This window comes from Phoenix dactylifera, chromosome 7 (genome assembly GCF_051530095.1).
Source record: "Phoenix dactylifera cultivar Ajwa chromosome 7, Ajwa_hap1_PhDact_Kaust_v1.1, whole genome shotgun sequence".
In the NCBI taxonomy this organism is placed as follows: Eukaryota; Viridiplantae; Streptophyta; class Magnoliopsida; order Arecales; family Arecaceae; genus Phoenix; species Phoenix dactylifera.
Window position 1 is genome coordinate 3767168 of NC_143196.1, and position 22179 is coordinate 3789346.

Below are 22179 nucleotides of genomic sequence, written 5' to 3' on the forward strand. Positions count from 1 at the left end.
GTGTGTGCGCATTATCATCATCATCACAAAGAAAACAATAATTTAAGAGGACAAAATTAAAAGTGAGCCAGAAGGAAAAAGGTGAAAGAGGGAAAAATGGAAAAAAAATGTGAGAGCAAGCCATTGACACAATTGCAGATCAAATTAGTAGATATTTAAAAAGTGAGTACTAATTGCATAATCTACTAAAACTTTTGTAAGGGTAGTCTTTTCATATCATAATCAACTAGCCTCTTCCAAAAATTTTGGAATGATATTCTTTTGAGAAATCTAAAGATGAGAAAAACAGTAATACAAAAACTTTGAGGATAACCAAATAACTCAGAAAATTAAGCAAGTGGATGCAACAACATATATGTGGGATTCATAAAAAAATCAAGAATACAACAATTAAGGAGCATTACAAAAGACAGCATCACCGTATGACAATTAGATAAGAATTAGTCATATGAAAACAAGATCAAAGGTACCTATGATGGCATAAGTAAAGGGGATAAGAACAAACCATGAGGGTTTGCCTAAGCAATACATTCAACTCTCCCAGTCGAATGCCTTTTGAGAAATCCTGCAAGGATTTTGATTGATGAGGATTGATTCAAACAACAAAAAAAGAATCACAAAAACATAAAACAAAATAAAATACTTGAGCCACCAAATGACACAGAAATAAAAACTACTCTAACAAAAGGAAACTAAGCAGAAAAGAACTTAAGAGATTGTGTAGCCTATTGGCTTGCCCTTGAGTTTTGGGTGGCCTTGCATGCTTATTGCCATCTAGGGAAGGAGAAAATAGTGAAGTTTTACCATGCATGCAGCTAGCATATTGTACATCTAGTTGCTATAATGATGTAAAGTTGTAAACAAGGTCCGTCGTCTCGGTACCGGATCCCATACCAAAGTCACACTAACACTATATTGGTACAATATGGTATGGTGCGCCCCATACCGCCCGGGTTGGGCTGGTACGACGAACCATGATTATAAACAATAAGATCTGCATTTCAGAAACAGGAAGACCATGCGGTAAATATTTATTACTTACTCTCAAGGTACCTTATAAATTTTTCCCTGGTGGCCTTTAGCAAGTGTCATTAAGCAATAATTCTTCGCAAATTCAAACTTATCCTTTCCTAGCAATCGAGGCCTGAAGTTTGAAAAATGCAATAGAAGAATTATTATTAAAACCTTACCATCTTCTAGCATTCCTCAATTTTAAAGACAACAAAGATACAATTATGAGCAAAGTACTCACCATAACATATTTATTTGATGATAAATGTCATAAGGCCTATGATCACCTAGGAGAAACCAAAAATAGATTAACATTGCAAGTTACTTTGATAATGTAGTCAAGTTAAATCCAAATATGCAAACATAATCATGAAATCAACAAGAAAAATGTTCAAGATTTTCTCACCATTTTTTGTTTGTATATATAACTAATGAATCTCCATATTTCACGATCCAAAATAAGTGTAAAGTTGTGAATAAAAAAAATAATCGAAAGGAACTCCTTTTCTAGTTTTAACCTTGTAAGTTGGCCCTTTTAAACAGACGCAGCATATATAAGAATCATGGAGGTAAAGAGAAGCTGATTATAATGTCATAAGGACTGCATAGAAAAATGAAACAATAGTGAAATTGGTGATTAATAATTCTAAATCATTTGGAAGGTGTCATATAATTATACAAATGGCTGGCATTTCTTCACAACATATATCCATCTTGTTTCTTCAGATTTTTCATAAATTTCACTTATTTTAATTTTTTGAGAGCTTTTACTAATGGAGGGACTGTCCAAAATATCATTTGAATGTTCATGCTGAACTTTTAACTGCTTGATTTAGTAACACTGCCTTTGCCTTATAATAAATTCAAATTTGCGTTTGAAAATTAAAAAAAAATAGTTTTCCAAGAATTTGATGATGAATTTTCAGCCTACAACCTTCAGCAGAAGACCTTACAACAATCTGGGGAACCATGTTACCTCCCTAGCATGAGTAAATGTCTCAAACATTTCCTTGTGAAAATTTCCTACTTGGTGATCTGCAGTCCCTACTTAGCGTTAAAATGATTGGAGGACTCAATCCCTGATAAGTAGACTTATCAATTTCTTAGAAAAGTTTGAATTTAAATCAGAAAACAGCAATATAAGAAGGAATTTGAAAGTTAATTCATATACAACCTTGACAAAGAAGGTGTTCCAGAGAGTAGAATGATGCGCTTGACCTTTGCTGCTACTTCCAGTACAGCTTTTGTCTGCCATAACATCGAAACTGTTGTCACCAAAATTATTATACCTATATGGCAATGATGATGACTGAAAGGATGTCGCGGTGAGAACTTCAACACTCCAAATGTATTACATACTACAAATATATCTAATATTACAATTCAAACAAAAATCACAGGATGCTGCATGACCTTAGTTACATGGATTTGGGGAATGACTGTCAGGTGTCATTGCATGTCTAAGTGTCAGATCCGTCTAAACTACAGGAACTTCTACTTGAAGACCTATAGTCCAAGCATCCTGTTTATTACTCATATTGAAGTACTGGGCGCTCTAAGTCTTAGGTAAATTGTAGGGTTTATGTAATATAGTGCATAACTATGAGACAAGTGACATGCGACACCAACAAAAGGAAAGCCAAAGAAATAGTTCAAGCATAGAACATAAAACATAACTAAAAGAGCCCCCAAAACTAGAAAATACTTAAACCCCATAGAACACAAGCCAGATATGTGGGTCACTGGCCTTACACAAGTACTAGTAGACCTACCATATGGCCGACTGTGTGGGGACTGGGGATCATGTTGGCTCCATACATTGCAGCCGCCAAACCTCATATCCATATTCAAGGACATGTCAAGCCTCCACGACCATATTTTAGAACAGTGGCATTGAGATCAAACCTTAACATTGGTTTGATAGAGCTTCTAGCACGATCCATTTCTGTACTAGGTAAAATATCTCCACGATGATGAGTGCCCTCAAGTGTTTTAAAAGCCACATGACACGCAGCATAGGTCAAGCATGCCTCAATTCACGAAGTTGATATGACATGATCATAACAGTTGATAACCCAGACAGACCAGTGAACAAATTTTAAAGGCATTTTTCTTGAACAAGACTAGGCTTTTATAAGACCAGAGGACAAAGAAAGAATTTCAAAGCCAACCACAATAATTAGAGATGGCTCTTTCTAGTCAGCAAGTTCACATGTTTTAAAATCAATTTCATAAAGGTCTTCACATCTTTTTAATCAATTTCGCAAATTTAGCATGTGACATACTCGGAAAGCAAATAGAATGGCCTTTCAACTAGTGATAGTCATATTAAGCAAACTACCATGTCAAGTACAAAACGACCACAAAAAGTGCACAAATAGACAAATTTTGAAGTCATAATTGTCCTAAAATGCCTTAACCACATGGCGTCATCTGTAGAAAACCTAACTGGCAGCCCTTGCCCAGGACAGCAAATGAACCAATCTGTTCAGTTCAGGCTTGGCTCGGCAAGGGATCTTCCAAGCTCGCTTCAGCTATAAAAAAGCCAAGCTATAACATTTTTTAAAGCTCGGCTCAAAAGGGAGCTGAACGTGAACACCTTAAGTTTGCAAAACTAAGTAGAAGCTTGGTTCAGCTTGATAAAAAGCTTGTTCGATCCCAGTTCAAATGAAAACCGAGCTAGAACATACATTGTGAAGCCTGGCTCAAGCTCAATTGCCTCTTTCTTATAGCAAGCCAAGCCTGAGCAGTCTACTAATGGGCTTGGCTCAGAATATGGCTAAGCATCTAAGCATTCAATTGCCTATCAATTTACCAATTATGCGCAATTGGCTACCTCAAAGCAGTGGATTAACATACAACTTAGTGTATGGTATCAACTCTAATTGTTTGGACCCAAAAAAGTTGCACGTAAAGAGACAATTTATTGCTCCATAGGAAAGTCAGACCACCGATAGAGATAATGGGGCCTTATACAAGGACCTCCTGAGAGGAGGGTTTTGAAGAAGCATTTAGCTAGACCCTGGTTTTCTCCTAAAGCAACTCTCAGTTCTTCGATCTGGCTGTTTATTCCACATAAGCTGTGCATGTTTTGTATTATTATATTGGTAGGTGAATAAGTGAATTAAGTAAACAAAAGAAAAAAGAGAATTGACACTTGGTAGGTTAAAAACGGAATAGAGCAGTAAAGAGAACCAAGATCACCAATTATCTTCTATATGGAGAGCATGCAATGGAATAATGATAAAAATATTGGCATATTCAATCTTCGGTGACCAACTACTGCAAGCAAGGAGTTTAACATGTAAAAGTTATGATCACGAAAAAGAAGGTTAAAAAAGTCATCCCAAGGATTATAGCATCACATAACGCTTGTACCAATGAAGGGCTTCCATAGCACAAGCATGTTGCAATGCACCATTGGATATAAGGACAAGAATCAGCATAGCAAGATATACCAGAGTCACACTAACATACCGTAGAGAAATAAGTTTATCTTGAACTATGCTATGGTGACAGACATAAATGTCAAAGAAATCTAGCATGTTAGTTATATTAAAGGTGCTATATCATATCTAGTGTACAGGTAACATGAATTAGAATTGTATTAAATTAAACAAACAAATAAAAGCTTCATCCTCAAAGAACATAAATCATTTTCAGATAGCTTTCCTTGTAGACACGTGCAATTAAATTGCACGCCTACCAATATCGATCTGCGTCATAGCATACAATTGGCATGTGCTACAAAACAAGCTAATACATATCAACATGGTTGAACATCAAAATGCAATTCAAGCTTTTGCTAGCACTATGAGACATGGTTCATACTTGCAATAATAAAACATTGTATATAACAATAAGGTACATGTCTAGACATAAACCCTTGAATGAAGAAACTGACATAAATCCTTCCAAGCTATTCTCAGTCAAAATTTTCAGTAGAATTTTGATCAGAAAGATAAGAAGCAAAATAAAATTAAATTATCATTTCCCCCAATTTCTTGCTCAAAAAAAAAATGCAAATATGTTCCGAAAATACACACAAAAAAGTTCGCATTTAGACCATACAGGAAGCAAAATCATCATGTGAAACATTAGTCAGCATGCAAAATACAAATCAAACTCAACAAGAATAAAACCTTTGAAAGCAATAGTTCACCACCAAGACTACAAATATTATTAATTACAGAAGCATATGATGTAGTAAATTAAATAAATGCAAGGCAAGCAGCAAAACTGTATTTTTTTCTGGTTAGGTTTCTAGTGAAATATGCCCCACTGATTATGATATAACAAGAAAACAAGTGACGCAAAGGCCATAGAGAAAATGTATAAAAGTTGATACCCAGCTTCAATTTTAAGGCATATATGGCTTACAAGAAAATGCATACATATAAGTAGTCATTTGCTCCTTAACATGATACCTCTTCTGATTCCAATTTTTGCTTTGTGCAGCGTAGATTGTGTGATTCATCGATAATCATAAGTGCCCACGCCCGCTCTAACATACTCTTCCGGAGACGGTTCAACATTGTGTATGAAATAACCACTACTTTTGGAAATCTTTCCAAATAGTCAAGATTATTTCGGTGACCAAATACTGAAAATCAAAATAAGACAACAGTAAACATCTATCAACAGTAAACTTGGAACAGTTCCACACTATGTAACAAACTTAGTAATGAACAAAGGTAGACATCTGAAATTTGTCAAACACAACCAAAAAGTTTCAAAAGGATAAATACTACAATCACATGCATATGTGTAACACTAGTAGTACATTAAGAGGAAGAGAAGCATATACAATGGAAGAAAACAATTACCAAGATAGGATTGCCTTTTTTGTTATGATATGTATGCCTACACTTGTTAATCGCATTCGTGATTTACTCAAGTGGCTGGTAAAGATCACTAGAAACCCTCTCCTAATGGAGGCCTTGGTTCATGTCATATGGGTTGCTGAAGTTCATCAGCACATGTACCAGCTTTTAACTTATTGGCTGCAAAGCATGGTGAGCGATAACAGTCTGATAGTAGTCATAGAAGGAGAAGAAGCAATTCTGATGGTTGTGGCTAGAATTCAACCGCAAAATTGCATCAAATTTTTTTCTTGATAGCCCCATGGAATGTTATCTCAGTAGTACATGGCGCGGTGATGCACATGTGTCAAAATCCTGTGTCCATAGTCTGGATCTTATGATCCAGATCAAAATAGCCCTAACAATCTGGATCTCATCCTTGGATTGTGATCAGTTAGGATCATATGATCTAGATCTATATTAAGCAGCACACAATCCCTTGGAACAAAAGATCCAATTTGATAATGTTATTTTCATATCAAAACATGTGGAACCCATTTTAATAATTTATCAGCTTACATGGCCTTTAAAATTATTTGTTTGTCTCTAACAAGCTAAAGCACATAACGTAGCAAACTCACTAAGATTTTCAACTTCTAAAAAGTGAAGGCGACAAGAAGAAGAATTGGAATTTATGGAGTTAAGATCAAGATTCAGAATTCTCATATTTTTACAATCACTTGTTAAATCTGATTCCTTTTTTTTCCTAAAAACATTCTACCTAGAAGGCTAATTGAATTGATAGGTTCTATATAAATATCCTAGATAACTATGATGCCTGACTTACTAGACATGCTATATATGGATTCATGATAGTGGAGACAAACTTCTTTTATGTATGGCATTTTATTCTTCATTCATGTACTTTATAATTTACTCATTTTTGAAATATCACTTTTTTTATATTTGTAAGCTTTCTGAAGAAATCAGAAAGATCTTACAGTGCACAATCCAATCCATGACCTAATCCAACCTAACTCCCTCTATAATTTACAACTTGATCCTGATTTTAACAGCATTGTTTAGACAGATTAATAGGCAATCATGTCCCTTAGAAAACCAGCACTCCCTCTCACCAATTGCTTATAAGCCAGTACATGCACGGAATGTCAAAAGAACTGATCCCAGGTTTTTCTACTGATGCCATTCCCTCTATAAACAATCACCCCAAAGAGGTGAAGACACTCCGACTACAAGACCATACTTCCTCAGAATTGCATAATATACACTTATCGATGAAGCATCAAAAGCATTAATTATTATTGGTCATTTATGGCATTTGCAGAAACAACATTGTCCCTTATGTGATGCGATGGTAAGCATGCAGGCTACTTATATTATTTGGGTTTGTTTATATAACAGATTTCAAAGAATCTACACCAAGTTATGATCCTTATATTTTCCTTAGTTGCAGATCAACCCATTCCTAGAAAAATAGATGCCATGATAACCATAATGTCTTTGTTATTGTCATAGCCATATCCACTACGTAGCCCTTTTTATTTGGATGTTAGATTTTACTATATACTTCAATTATTTATTCATAAATTTCTTAAATTACCCCTGAATCTGTGTAATAGCTTATTTTATCTCCTGCCAGGCTAACTCAAAGACCTCATCTTTGTAATCACTAGGATCAAAAGGTTTAATGCCATAACGTGATGGGAAAAATATATGTTATTTTGTATTATAAACTAGAAAAGCTTATATAATCATGCAGAACAGGATAGGTATTTTCCAATTTCAACAAATACACTACCAGATGGTAGCTGGGAAATTTCTTCTAGACATCCACATAGGAGAGGCTCCAAAATTAAAGTGGAAGAACAGATGACCACAGTGAATATTAGTGTAAAGGGCAAGGTGAGTTAGTGTTTTAAAGATCAACTCAATCAGAACTAATTATCGTTACCATTAGCAGAGAAATTACATCACTAACCATTCACAATGAAAAGCATTTAGTCTGCTCGAACAAAATATGAAAAGAGAGTATGCCATAATGCAGCTTGCAGTAAAGCTTCAATGCTTCAGCAATGCTACGCTTTATGAGCACAATAGAACCACAAAGCAGCTCCTCATGCTCTTCAGATGAACTTTGTATGATTCGGTATCGTTTGAATTTACTAATATAATCTCCAGGTAGATCAAGGCCCTGTTTGATTGGAGGATAATCCCGGAACAGGGGTTTGTTATCCCATTATCCTGCCAAACAATCGCTTTTCGGGAACCAATTTTGTATCAGTCTATGCAACTTACCCAGCAACAGGTGGGGGAGTTATTTTTTCTCTCTCACTTCTTCCCCACTCATTCAGTTAATCCTACAAACTTTAAGCAAACAACTCTTCTCCTACCAGGAATAAGAGTAGCCTGAAGGCACTCCGAGGCATAAGGATAGTTATTCCTAGCTTTTCCATCCGACTATCTAACAGGCTTACAAGAAGTAGAGGAATCTTGTTCTTTTGACTCAGATCAAAATTAGTAATTGCCATGGTGTCTCTGGACAACCAGAAAGAAAAACTGTTTCTGGTACCAGAAGTTCTTTCTTAGCCGTTTTAGCACTGTTGTTGAAGTAGGAGGCAAATATAATTATATTTTACAGGATATAGCAAAAGATTTTTTTTTTCTATAAGCATCCTCAATTGATTGGCTTCGGAAAAGCATGCTAGCAGTTCCAGAAACTTCCAGAATATTTAGCTTATATAAGCCGCGCACTAGAGCAAATTATAAATGAAAAGATAATGAAGAAAAGAATATCCGCAATCCAGATTATCCTATTAGTGGCACGATATAACGGAACCATGACTGCAGAATGCACATAAAATCGGTAATATATAACAGTAGCTACACATAAATTCTGGGAATTTCAGGGCTTGGAGTTGGCTAAAAACAGCCAGGAAATTGGCAAAATTGATGGGAGAAGCCATGAAAAAATGCAATGAAATCTGTGACACTGGTGTTAAGAGCCTCACTTGGAGGTGTGATGCTAAATGGAGGAATAGTTATTCTTCAAAATATGTATGTTGAAAAAATCAACTTAAAAGAATCACTCATTCAGATTCAAAAAACTTGACAGAAAAGCAGGCTTCATTTCAGCACTAATGATGGTATATGGCTTGCTGAACCTAAGGTAAAGCAGGACATGTGCAGCGAGCAACCAATTGTTTCAACAATTTGTCCATTTCATCTAGTAGATTTTCCATGGTAATGAGAAAAATCTTACAAAACCAAAACAGGAATTTAAAGCAAAACCATAACTGCACATGCAGGTCCTCAAACTCTCTTCAAATTCATCTTAGGTATGAGATCTTAGAAAAATACCAAGATGGATATCATTTGGTAGGAGGGGAAGCCAGTGCTCTAACTCCTCTGCCCATGTGTAACGGAGGACAGCTGGACAGACTACTAGTATAGGGCCTTCATCCTTGAAACAACATGCTATTGCAATTGCCTGAAAAAAAATAGGGAATGCACAAAAAAATTTCATATCTACTATGGGTTAATTCAGCATCATGCTACTAGAAAGAATGTTTAACATCACAAGACGAGTTAACAATGTTCTTCTGCACATTATTAGCTAGTTTATAAAAAAAGAAAAAGGAAAAGAAACTGTACTACAATAAAGAGGCAATGTAGTGGCCATATTACATGTAGGGATCAGTAACTTTAGGCTAATTTTTAACAAGGAATTAACATAACATATAAAGACATCAAGTTGGGATTGTAGTTTGTAAATTGTTCCCTATCAACGTATTCTACCAAAGGTGGCATCCACTATTATACATGGCTTACAACTCAATCCTTGCAACTTCTGCACATGTTTCCTCATAGTAGCCACTTGGTCAAGCATGACCAAGCCATGGCTAGATCAAACCATGATCTCTAAGCACAAGGGTGGGCCAGGTCCCTGCCTTCTAACTGCAGCCCAGGCCAACAACTCAAACAGGAAACTGCCCTAATTTTCTCAACAACATAGCTTAACCAAAGGCCTACCTTGATGTAAAATGTTTTTAAAGTATCGACCAGAGAAAAGAGAGTTCAAATTTAGGGCCTTTAAAGGTTCATACTAGTTTAAGAACTTGGTGGTCCAATCTAGCTTAAAGACTCCAAGACAAATTGACTTTAGTGATTTAATTGTCCAGATTTGATTAGTTGTATTGAAGCATTTGCCCGTTGATGACTTCATATGAACCCTGGAAATTTATATAGTACATTCGGATACCAACCTTTTCTTTTTTAATTTAAAGACCTAGAAAGGACTTCTAAATCTCAAGTTTCACTTCTGATTTTAAGAGCTAGAAAGAACTTTAAAATCCCAAAGTTTGAATATTGATTGCAAAATCTACTTTAGATTTCAAGTTCAATTACATATTCCAAGGCCTGCGCTGGACTTTCAGGTAATAAAACTGATTACTATTTAATTTTTGAATCTACAAACAACATTGAAATCCATGATTTGGAAAATTTGATATCAGAATTTGGAGATAACTTTTAGTTCCCCCATTCAAATGAAATCTAGAGAGCAGTATCAGATCCCATAATCGAATTCATCAGTTCATTAGACCATGTGTCTACCAAGTTGACCGTGTGGACCACCGATCCCTATGATGACAATGTGAGTACAACTTTTGGCTTCTATGCAGCTTCCTTCAAGGCCACACATTTGTCAGCATTGTGAAATTAATTTTGAATTACAAATGCTTCTCCTAAACAACACATTTGTTAAATAAATCAGCCAGTTTCATCAATCCTCAATTTTATTTTTATAGGTTGCAAGCCTACTGCATAAAATTTCTCACCTACTTTTCTCATTCTCTTGCAACAATCAATACTTCTAGAAATTATCTAGTAAAGTGGTTGATTTATTATTTAACATCAAGGAATTCATATATTTCTCATTTTCTTATCTAACTTATGCAAAAAGTTGCATTTTAGATGTTTCATAGAGTAACTTCACTATAAGTATACAATATCTTCTTTCATCATATCAAGCCTACACCAGCTGTAACTAGGTCTATCTTCTTACAATTGTCACAAATAATAACATGGAATTTCTACTGGTGTTAGCTCTAAGTTCGCAAGTGCTTACAATTTTCATACAGAATCATAAAATTACTATTGATATTCAAGAGATACCATGGAGTACACAATAGGATAGTCAAATGCTAACATGAGCTTTGTTTAAATGCTTAATAATATTATACATGAAAAAATTGACTAATAAAGACCTAAATTTAAATAGAACTAAAACAAAGTAAATGAGATGTGGTTTCCTCAAACAAGAGAAATGAAGCTCCAATCAACATTGATGGTCAAGAAATACTATTTTGTGATCATGAATGTTATCCTGGAACAAACAAAGAAAGGTATAAATTCAAAGTAGAGCCAAGTAGAAAAAGTACAAGAGCAGTGTAAAATGATATTTCCTCAATGCATTACTTTGAGATTAAGCAAAAATTTTGCCAAATGGAAACAAGGAAGGCAAGCTGGATTATCCAAATACATTGGACAATAACAAGGGTTCAAAAACAACAAAAATCCGGAATGGAGAAATTTAAGGCGAATTATTGGTAAAACAAGGTAGATTAGGATAAGGAATGAACATATCAGAGGAAGCACTAAATCTTCAGCAACTGAAAGACTGAGTTATAGAGCACTTCGTATTTTGTATTGTCCTGCAAAAAAGAGACCTAGAAATGCTCCAATGTAGGCTCTGATTTGTATTAAAGAATTACGTGACTGGCAAGGAAGAACTAATACAGCAAGGGTGGAAGTTTAGCACATATTTAATAAAGGTATGTAATTCTAGTGCCTGTCCTAGAAATGATAAGTGAAGAAGGATCCACATAGTTGAACATAGATAGTTGGGATAGGACTTACAGTGGTAATTATGATCAGCAAAAATGTCAGACCTTGTACATTTCTAGACTTTAAATTATATTTTATTTTTTTATTTTATTTATATTATTCTTATGTGAGGGCTTTTAATTTTGTGTTCATCAAAGGTACTAAGAACTAGTGGCATTAGACTAGAGAATAAGGCTTAGTGCTACATGTTAAGGATTTGAGACAATGAGCTTTGATCAATCTTAACTCTAAATACGTAGAATTTTTGAGTGAAAACAATTTTACATGAAAGTAGACTTCAAGAGCTTTGAAATGGGTAGCAATTTTGGCATATTTAGACAAAACAACTAAGTTATGAATTTTTGAAGTTGGACCTGATGTACTGTAATAACCCCAAAATATTTTTTTTTTATATAAAAAAAGGATAGAATAGTCCTTTAAAATTGATATAAGGGGTAAAATGGGAAGGAATCAAAAGATAATGGCATAATTGCAGATATATCGAAGTGGCAAGGGCAAAATGGGAAATTAATAATATTAAAAAAAGGGTGAATAGTGTTTTGATGTGATTTAATTGGAGGGTTTGAGCTGGCTCACGGGAGTGAAACAGAGAGAAGAGGGGAAGGGTTCTCAGACGACACTGAGAGAAAGAAAAAGAGAAGAAGAAGAAGAAAAAAAAGAAGAAGGAAGAGGGATTCGAGGTGGAAGGGAGTCCTGGTTGCACTTCCAGCTGAAGGGAAAAGTGTAGATCTCCTTCTTCTCTACGCAAGGACCTCGATTTCCAAAAAGAAAAAGGTAAATATCCATCCCTATCTAGTCTTTTGATGACATTAGGCTATACCAAGGGTGGATATAGTCTAGAGGGGTCGGATAAGGGTTGTAGAGGCGGTTAAAAGAGGAAGAATCGGATTTTAACAAATTTTTCCGGCACTACGAAAAACTGTGTCGAAGTCCCAACTTCGGCGAATTATTTAGGGGGTCAAACGGCCTCCGATGATGATGCATGTTATCTCTTTGGAATCCTCTATGAGTGTAGAATGTTAGGTAAAAATTTCATCAAATTTGGAGTCCTGAAAGTGGATCAAAACCGGGATGAAGTAACCCACTGTCAGTTCGGGTTACTGTTCATCCGGGTGGAAAATAGGGGATTTCATGCTATAATAGAGTATTAAGCCTAGATCAAGCAAAAAGGGACCTTGTACTCATGCAAAGGAGTCCCTAATACACATAAATGGTGAGTTAATTAATTAAAAAGAAAAAGAAGAAAGAAAAGAAAAGATTTAGGGAACAGGGGAGTTGAATCAATTAAAGTTTCCTATGTTATAATTGGCACGTAGATTATAGCCCTTGATACAAGACTAAATGTATTGTAAATGCATGTCACAGTTGGGCAAGAAGCTAGGGAACAAGAGGAAGAAGTTCCCCACTGCCTGCTGTAGATTTTTGGAGGCGTATCTGGGCTGTGCCGGATTGACAGGTGAGTGGGAGTCATGTACTTTGCACCATGAGCATTCTTAATTCATTTTCATGAATGTCGCCAAGTGTGAATTGATTCCACTTGTGCATATTGACTGATATTGTAGTAGATTCCTCTATAATCTTGATTCTCCATGCTTGATTATTCTGTACATGCATTTGAGAGAACATTGAGAGGAATTACGAGAGGTTGATGAGTAATCAAATTGATTCCGAATTGTGAAATGATTTCTTTTGTAAATTGATTTCATTTCCTCTATTTCAAAGATTTGTAGAGCCTTTTTAGTGGTATATTGAGTTGTATTGCACTTTTTTGACCCTCACTTCTAACCCTGATGTTAGTTTATGATTGGGTCATGATCAAGTGAGTGGTAGTCTTGATTATACTCCTTTTTAGTAGAGTATTGGGAGGGTGCATTATGGCATTTATGCATGGCTTGACAGTATCTGCAGGACACCTATAGTCGATGGGGGTTGAACATCGGCCTTTGTGCACATAGTAGCCTTCTGGGTGGGCGGAGCCCAGTCCCTTCCTAGGGGGGACACGGCCCTAGGCGTAGGATCGGCCGGTCCTACGACTTATATTCTGCTTGCCGCCGGGCATAGTAAGACCCCGCGAGGTGCAGTATGGCTTTCCGCGGATGTAGAATTCCCGCGAGGTGCCGTTTAGTACGTAGATGTGAGATGGATTTCTGTTCTGGATACTGGCCAGCATTTACATGATCAGTGTGGTATCTTATCCTGCATATGCATGTGACAGTGGGGAGTTGTTGCTGGTTCGCCTGGGGCGTAAAACCCACCTCCCGATAGCTGTCTAGCATTTACATTATCGATATGGTGTCTTATCCTGCATATGCATGTGACAGTAGGGAGTTGTTGCTGGTTCGCCTGGGGCGTAAAACCCACCTCCCGACAGCTGTCTAGTGATGATTTCAGCATATTGACACCTGATTTGTATGTTCCAGCATTATGATCTGTTGAGCATATTCATGAGTAGCATATATGTTTACTTGATTATTCCATATATGCTTCAGATGAGTTGATATTGATTGTGGTGATATTGATGATTTACTCTATATTCTCTATGTTGAGTTCATGTTCATGTTGTTATTGATCTTGAGATTTCATCTCGAGCCATGATTATATTCTGTCTCATGTGCATAGTACTCTCTACTCCACTCACTGAGTATTCATATACTCACTCCCCAGTTTGGTGTTTTTGATTGCAGGGCAGGTATTGTATAGAGAGGAGCAGGGTTAGAGATTGTCTGCTTGCTATGCCGCTCCATAGTATAGTATAGTATAATGTAGATAGAGGTTTATTCCCTTTTGGTGTATTATAAACCTTCTGTGGTATTTAGTGTATAGTTACAGTCATAGATCCTGTTGTGGATATGGGTTTGACCATGGATAGAATGGAAACCAGATTTTTATACAGTTGAGTTATATGCCTGTGATGATGTATTGATATATATTGTCCAGGTTCGTTATGTGACGGATTATGTGATTGCTGCTCTGACAGGTAGTGTGTTGTATGTATTGAGATAATCCTGACAGGTCACTATAGGAAAAGTGATCATTTTGTGCATGCATCATGCCAAATTTTTCAAGATTTATTGATGATTGATAGGTAGTAGGGTTCTACGCGGTGGCTGGTGGCCTTATGCCTACCCGCACCCTAGGACCGTCGCGGCGGCCCGCCGGGAACGGGGCGGGGGTCGTGACATGTACAGACATGCTATAGTGGGTTATATGGGTTAACGGCTTGTCATTGAACCTGAGACCAAATTTTTCTCTATGTTAATAGGAAACCCTACTTTTCTCGGTGTTACATTTAAAAAGAAAGAAAAGGAAAGCTCAGCCATTGAGAGAAAAAAAAAAAAAAAAAGAAGGAACAAGGGTTGCAAAGGCAATTTGAAGGAAAGAACAAAATCTTGATTTTTGGAAGAAAAAAATCTTGCAGAGGGCTTCACTGATTTTGTTTTGGTACAAAGGGCTCCATTAATTAAGGTATGCATGGTTCATAACTTATTGTGGAGAGGTGGCGTATCGATTGGCTTTACCACCGGCTTTATCCAGTGTACACAATGTTTTTCATGTGTCAATGTTGAAGAATATGTTCCAGATCCGAGTCATGTGGTAGCATATGAGCCATTACATCTTCAGGAGGATTTGACCTATGAGGAGTTTCCGATACGAATGGTGGACAGAAAAGATCAGGTATTACAATACCGAACCATTCCTTTTGTAAAGGTACAATGGAATAATCATACGAAAAGAGAGGCTACTTGGAAGCTCGAAGAAGAGATGAAAGTCAAGTACCCACAGCTTTTTGAAACCTCAGGTATGTCAATTTTGAGGACGAAATTTTTTTAGGGGGAAGAATGTAAGGCCCGCATGTGGTTTGGGCCAGCCTCCAAGCGAGGCGGCCCAACGCATGAGAAAGCGGGGAGGGAGACTCCCGATTGGCTCCCTCCCCTGTTTTCAAGCTCTTCTCCCCTCCTTCCGAATCCATCAGAGGGGAGGTTATAGGGTGATAAAACCCTACCAAATCAGGGAGATTTCCTCTCTTTCTTTCCCTAGGGCATCAACCGAGAGCCCTTCCACACACAAAAAAAAAAGAGAAGGAAGATTGGAGTTCTACCTTGCCGCAGGAGGGATCGGACCGTTCGAACGTCGATCCGATCGGGAGGACCTCGTCGCAGGCAAGGTGAGCACCTTCTCCTCCTCCTCCATCATTTTTGGCCATTACCTCTTTGGGAATGTAGCCGGGAAGTCGCCGGATTGAAGGAGAAGCCGAGCCCTGTTCGGCCTTCTTCTCTCTCTCGTTCCGGCCGGCCGTCGCCAGGCGTGGCACCGCCACAGGCCGAGGACCGTGGGGCGTCGCCGGCCGTGGGCCACCTGCTGCCGAACCCTCTTCTCCCCTTTCCGTCGGGAAGAAGGAAGAAGCGAGAAAGAGAAAGGGGCTTCCCATTCCCTTTCTCTTATTATATTTCCTTCTCTCTCTAGTTTATCTCTAGGTTGGGTTCTCTCTCTCTAAACTTAGATCCAGGGAGATTAGTGTTTTGAGGGTTCTGGGTTGTCATTTATCCTGAGTAAATTTTAATATTTACTTGATTATGTAGGGGAACAATCTATTGCACGAGAGGACGCTGAGCGGAGTCCTGCGCATCCCAGTTCCTAGATCGCCGTAAGGGCGGGTGATTAGTCTGTCTGAGTTTGTCAATAAAGGGTAAGAATCCTTGTACGCCAATCCTGCATGATATAAATATTTTTACATCATATGTGTTTGATATGCTATGATCCAGACAAAGCAGAAATAGTTTTATATTAAATTATATTTTGATCGTGTTGGCTTGTGATTGGTAGTATGATGGATGCATGTATGTGTATAACTTATACCTGCATAATTCAATTTATGAATGTGGTGGTATGGACTAACCATGTTATATTGGTTGCTCTGTCACGGGCCGGAAACATGACCATGGTTAGTCTAGGTCGGATATAAGATGGAAAAAGGGAATTGATGTATGTGTGAATTGATTAAATGAACAGTGACTTTGGGCTTATCTCGTTAGTATTGATTGCCCCATCACAGGCTGGAAATGTGATATTATCGATTGCCCCGTCACAGGCTGGAAATGTGATACTATCGATTGCCCCATCACAGGCCGGAAATGTGATACCATCGATTGCCCCGTCACAGGCCGGAAATGTGATACTATCGATTGCCCCGTCACGGGCCGGAAACGTGACCGGGGTGTAGCCCAAAGTCGGAAAGATAATTGATCCGGATCAAGTTAATATAGAATGAAAAGAAAAAGCATTGAAAACATTAATTGAAGATTTTGAGATATCGTATGACGTATCACACTTGAGTGGCTGGACTTTTATTGACATTTGACTTGCATATTCATACTGATTATTCGAGCTTTTCGATAGCCGGTATATGATTTTATGATATGTGCATTGGTTTGTCGTGGTTTCTAAATTAATATTATTATTATGTTGGTATGGATGTGTAGGAATTCTTACTGGGCTGTAAAGCTCACCCCCTCTTCTTCTTTTTTTCTTTACCAAAGTTGCAGGATGCATAGATTTGGATGGGATGGGCGCAGAGTGCAAGTACCAGAGTCATTAGTTAGTTTGTTTGTTTATCCTTCTTTGATGTTGATGAACTAATTTGTTTATTTGGACATGTCGGATTTGTCTATTTGAATTATCAATTTCTTGTGGATTTAATGAAATTTTTGTTAATCATAGGCCTTGCATGATCTTTAGGGCACTGCTCTAGGGCTCATGCGGCCGGTCGCGTACCGGACCCGGGTGCTGGGTTCGGAGCGTGACAGTTTCAGCCATTAGGATTCTCCAGAGTATTAAATTACTATCTATTTTTAAGTTATGTTGAATGTATTCAACTGAGCCCTTGTGTTGGTTAACTTAGAGTTTAATTTTTGCCGATGATTTTTGTATGTATCTGTTCAACATGTAGAACTTTAAATCTGAAAAGTACCAAGATTTAATTCTATTTACAGGAAATTATTTTATATTTATTTCAGAGTGGCTGTTTGCAAGTTAGTATACCTGTAGGCTAAATAAGAGAACTTTTCTACAAAAGCTAGACTTAGAATTTTTTAACCAAATTTTTATGTATTGGAGACTTAGATATGAATTACTCCCAAACTGAGTAGGGTAAAAATTCTAATCCTAGGTCAGCTTTTCATGATAACTCTCTTTGCTGCCAGCAATGGCAGATCTGTAGTAATAACAGAATTGGTTATTTTTAATAATGCATTGATTCCCTAGAGACCCAGGGACTGTTTGGAATTGTGATGGAGTTACTATTGGACCATAGGAAGGTTTAATTAAAAGTTGCCATGATAAGGGATTATGCTATAAAGTGGTAAAACTAGTTACTCTAAGTTAGAGTAAGCAATTTTGAATACCATTTATTGAATATAGTTTTAGATGATTCTCTTTTTAGAACTTAATTAACAGTTATTTGAGCTTATCCGGATGCTATTGGTGAACAGTTTACAAGAAGAATAAGAGTTGTATGTAGGTGTTCATGATAGTCTATTTTTTCCTTTTTTTTAATATACTTTACTTGGTAACGTCATTAATAATTTACATTATGCATTTATATTATAAAATCAGATTTCTCTATGAAATCATACGGATTAAGAAAAGTGTTTTATAGTCAAATTATCTGTTTTTAGTTTGAGCATTTTTTATTTTAGCAATTAATGCTCATAATATGTTATTAATTAAATTTTGAAATTCTTTCATATAAGTTAAAATTATTGTGGTTCCAATTTGACTTGGCTTGATACTTATGTGCCACAAATATTTTGAGGTTAGAATTATATATGCGACTGTTGTACTGGCCAGCAGGGACGGTGTTGTTGCCCTTCGATACCGATGCCTTATTGTGCCCCAAGCTATGGGAAGCTTATGATGTGCCCATGGGAGCCTATATGCTATATTTAGTCTATGTATATCCTAACCTAACTCTATGCTTGTTAACATGTTTAAATGGTAATTTTTGAGTGAACTATTTGACACTGCCTTCTTTCAAAGATTGAAGGAAGCCCACTAATATTAACAATTACTCGTGATAATCTTTTTGGAGGAAAAAGTAAAAATATTTTATTATCAAATTTCTATCTTCTAGCTAGATTCTATTTGATATTATGAATATTTGTTTAGAGATAGGGCTTTGCTATTTAAGATGAGCAAATGATCAAGTTGGTGGAAAGCTGCATGTAAGGAAATTAGTTTGATATTTTCATTTTGTCAATAGTTTTGTACAATGATTGTTTTCTTATGATCATGGTTGGCGGAACCATTCCGAACCGCTCAATTCAGAGCGTCCCGAGCCGTACCAGCAGTGGACCGGAATGGTTCCAGCAATAAAACCGAGATGGCGACAAAGAGGGAGAAGGAGAAAGAAAAGGAGAAAAAGAGAAAGAAAGAGCAGAGGAGGAAAGGAGAGGGAGAGGAAGGAAGAGAGAGGCCGGCCGGGGCAGGCCAGCAGAGGCCGATGAGCCTCCGCCTCCTCCGCGCGGCAGCTCCCTGGCCTCCACCTCCGCGCGACGGCTCCCCAACGCTCCGCTGGCTCTCCACCGGCCTCCCTCAGCCTCTCCCTTCTCTCTATTTTTCTCTCTCCCGTTCTTCCTCTCCCCCACCTCTACTACGTCGGTACAGCGCCGGCATGGCACGACGCAGGGCCGTAGCGATCCGTGCCGCCGGGCAACCAGTCCGGGGCCCGGTACCGGCACAACAGACTTTACTTATGATTTTATTCTTTGTAGTTTTGGAGAGATAAGTCATCTTTCTAGAAATTATTTAGTTTGTATTTTGGAACTGAAATTTCTCGTGTAGCAATGATTTCATTGATTGCTTATACATTGAGGATTTAGTAGCTTTAATTGTCTTTTCATTTATATAGTGCTAAGAAATTTGATATTTTATTTAAACATAAAGCTGAAACATTTTGGAGTATTACTTATTTTGCTGGTTGAGTTCTTTATATTTGATTATCGGTGTTGCATTCTGGACCATTAGTGTTTTTTGGTTCGGTATCATGACAAAACATCCTTAACTATAGAATTCCTTCCTAAGCAATAGCATTCTCCTTGGATTCCAATTACCAGCTTTTGGAGTAAAATTGAGAGTCATATACCAATAAGATAATATAAGGTAAAAATAAAATTTAGCCCAAGATTCCTCACAAGACAAACATTTCAAAGAACACAGGCTAAAGGATATGAAGTAGTTTAAGACATATAGTACTATACTGGCGGTAGAAAGCAGACCCCAATATGACACAAGATCTCACCTGGATAGTCTTTCCTAGACCCATTTCATCTGCAATAAGGCAACGCCCACCTCTTCGGAGGCCGAACCTCACGCCATCAAGTTGAAAAGGGTGCAGTGCATCTCGTAACTTTTTAGGTAGTCTCCCTAGTAACTCATCAACTTGCTCGTCAGAATAATGCCCCTCCACAGAAGGCACCCAATGATTACCAACACACTGTGAAAATTTTTGGACAACCATTTGTGTAGTATAAGGAATGTCTTGCAACTCAACCCCTTGTAACTTCTTTAGGCATCTCAACACCATGTCATAATCCTCAAGCTTAAACACAGAAGTCCTCCGACCACCCTGGCTTACCATCGGGCAAAATGGTACGACCTAATCATATAAAACAAAATGAAATGAACCGTGAACACCATGAAATGACAGACATTTGTCATTTAAAGAGTGAATCAATGACCTAGATTCCTTTACAAAAGAAAATCTTGGCAATGCTGAAATCTTTCTTAACAAAATGAAAAGAACCATGAGCACCATGAAATGACAGACATTTGTCATTTAGAGAGAGAATCAATGACCTAAATTCCTTTACAAAAGAAAATCTTGGCCATGCTGAAATTTTTCTTAAAAGAATCCACGCAAAACAAAATCAAGAAAAAAGGCGCATTAAAAACTCAAATTTTCAGGAATAGAAGAGAGAAATTTAAGCTTCAAGAACTTCAAGAAGAATATGAAAGGATAGATATGGCCAAAGGGCAAACCGATGAGAGGGAAGCCTCGATGATCCGAAGGCACTCCAACTCTCCAGGAAACGGAGAACCCCGAAGAGGCTCCGGCGTGACGGAGAACTCGTCGGGAGAGCAAATCTCAAGGACGACGCGGAAAGGGGAGAGCGATGGCGGCGGCGGCAGCGGCGGCGGCAGCTCCGGCTTCTTCTCCGGTTCCGACGCCAGGCGTTGAATTTTGCAGCACTTGAAGAGCTTCCACGCCCCGACGTCCGGCATCTCCGCCGCGCGCTTCCGCTTCTCGAGAGCCGCGAGCCGGTTGGCCTCCGCCCTTCGCTTCTGCTCCTCCGTGATCTCCATCGATTCACCGAGGGAAAGGAAGCGGGTTCCGAGGATCCAAAGGAACACAGGGACAAGTTCTCTGTTTGAGCGTCTCGAGATTAGGATTTTGGGAGTGGAAGGGGCTAGGGCTTCAGAAGGGCGAAGAAAACATGGCGAAGCGACAGGAGGTCTTGATTTCGAAATGGGAACTGGGGGAAGAGCGGGAGGATCTAAAAGCCGGCAAATAGTTTAACGATTTCGTCGTGATCTCGGTATCGGCTCAAATTTTAGCCGTCGGATCAATGGTCTTACTGACCTCCTACACGATTACTAGTTCGTTTATCATGGTGGTGGGCTGCTGTATTATTTTATATTGTAGATAAAAAATAAATTTTATATTGTAGATTATGTGTTATTTTTTTTTTCATTTTCAATGACTTGCATAAGAATTAAGAACCTTTTTAGGATATTTCTTTTCATTGTTGGACAATAAATGATGAAACTCAGTAGAACAAAAAAAGAAAGAAATTAGAATTTTTTTTTGCAAAAAAATTGGAATTTCCGCTATAAGATTTGCTCGTAAAAACAAAAAACTAGTGGATTAAGATCACTACTCGATGTTAAAATAATTTTTTTGCAATTTAAAAAATTGAATTTAATAGAGTAAATTTTTTTATTGATTTTTCTTTGTCAACTAAAAAATCCATAGGAGCATATGTTTTACTTAAAAAAGAGTATGAGCAAAATGGAAAATGAGATTGTTGCCCAGAGATGGTCACCCAAGAGGGGGGTGAATTGGGTGTTTTAAAAGCTTTTGACTAATTAAAAATAAAACACACGAATATATGCACTAAAGTAAAGAAGGAGGAATAAGAAAGGTCAATCGCAAACACAATGTTTTATAGTGGTTCGGAGCTTCCACTGCTCCTACATCCACTCCCCAAATCACCTTTGGGAATTTCCACTATAATCCAAGATTACAGTACGGTAGTTTTGCGAGTTCACTACCCAACTCGTTGTTTTACACCGGGCTCACAACAAACCCTAAAACCCCCAATTTCACTTAGGCTTGGGACGCCTTTCCCTTGTTCCAAGTCCCTTGACTGGAACAAGCACCACA

The 22179-nt window shown here is 37.6% G+C and overlaps 1 protein-coding gene across 1 annotated transcript in view; it reads right to left on the reverse strand.

Moving 5' to 3' along the window:
• The window catches only part of LOC103709264 (SNF2 domain-containing protein / helicase domain-containing protein / HNH endonuclease domain-containing protein), a 38858-nt gene extending 17353 nt beyond the window's left edge, over positions 1 to 21505 (reverse strand). Inside the window, exons 1-8 of the mRNA XM_008794532.6 lie at positions 20775 to 21505; positions 20035 to 20391; positions 9192 to 9321; positions 5439 to 5614; positions 2186 to 2259; positions 1253 to 1288; positions 1054 to 1144; positions 506 to 565 (exon numbers count right to left, since the gene is read on the reverse strand). Of these exons, the coding sequence (XP_008792754.4) occupies positions 506 to 565; positions 1054 to 1144; positions 1253 to 1288; positions 2186 to 2259; positions 5439 to 5614; positions 9192 to 9321; positions 20035 to 20391; positions 20775 to 21098 (1248 nt within the window). The 5' untranslated portion in view covers positions 21099 to 21505. The remainder of the gene's footprint in view (positions 1 to 505; positions 566 to 1053; positions 1145 to 1252; positions 1289 to 2185; positions 2260 to 5438; positions 5615 to 9191; positions 9322 to 20034; positions 20392 to 20774) is intronic.
• Between the last annotated feature and the right edge of the window lie 674 nt (positions 21506 to 22179).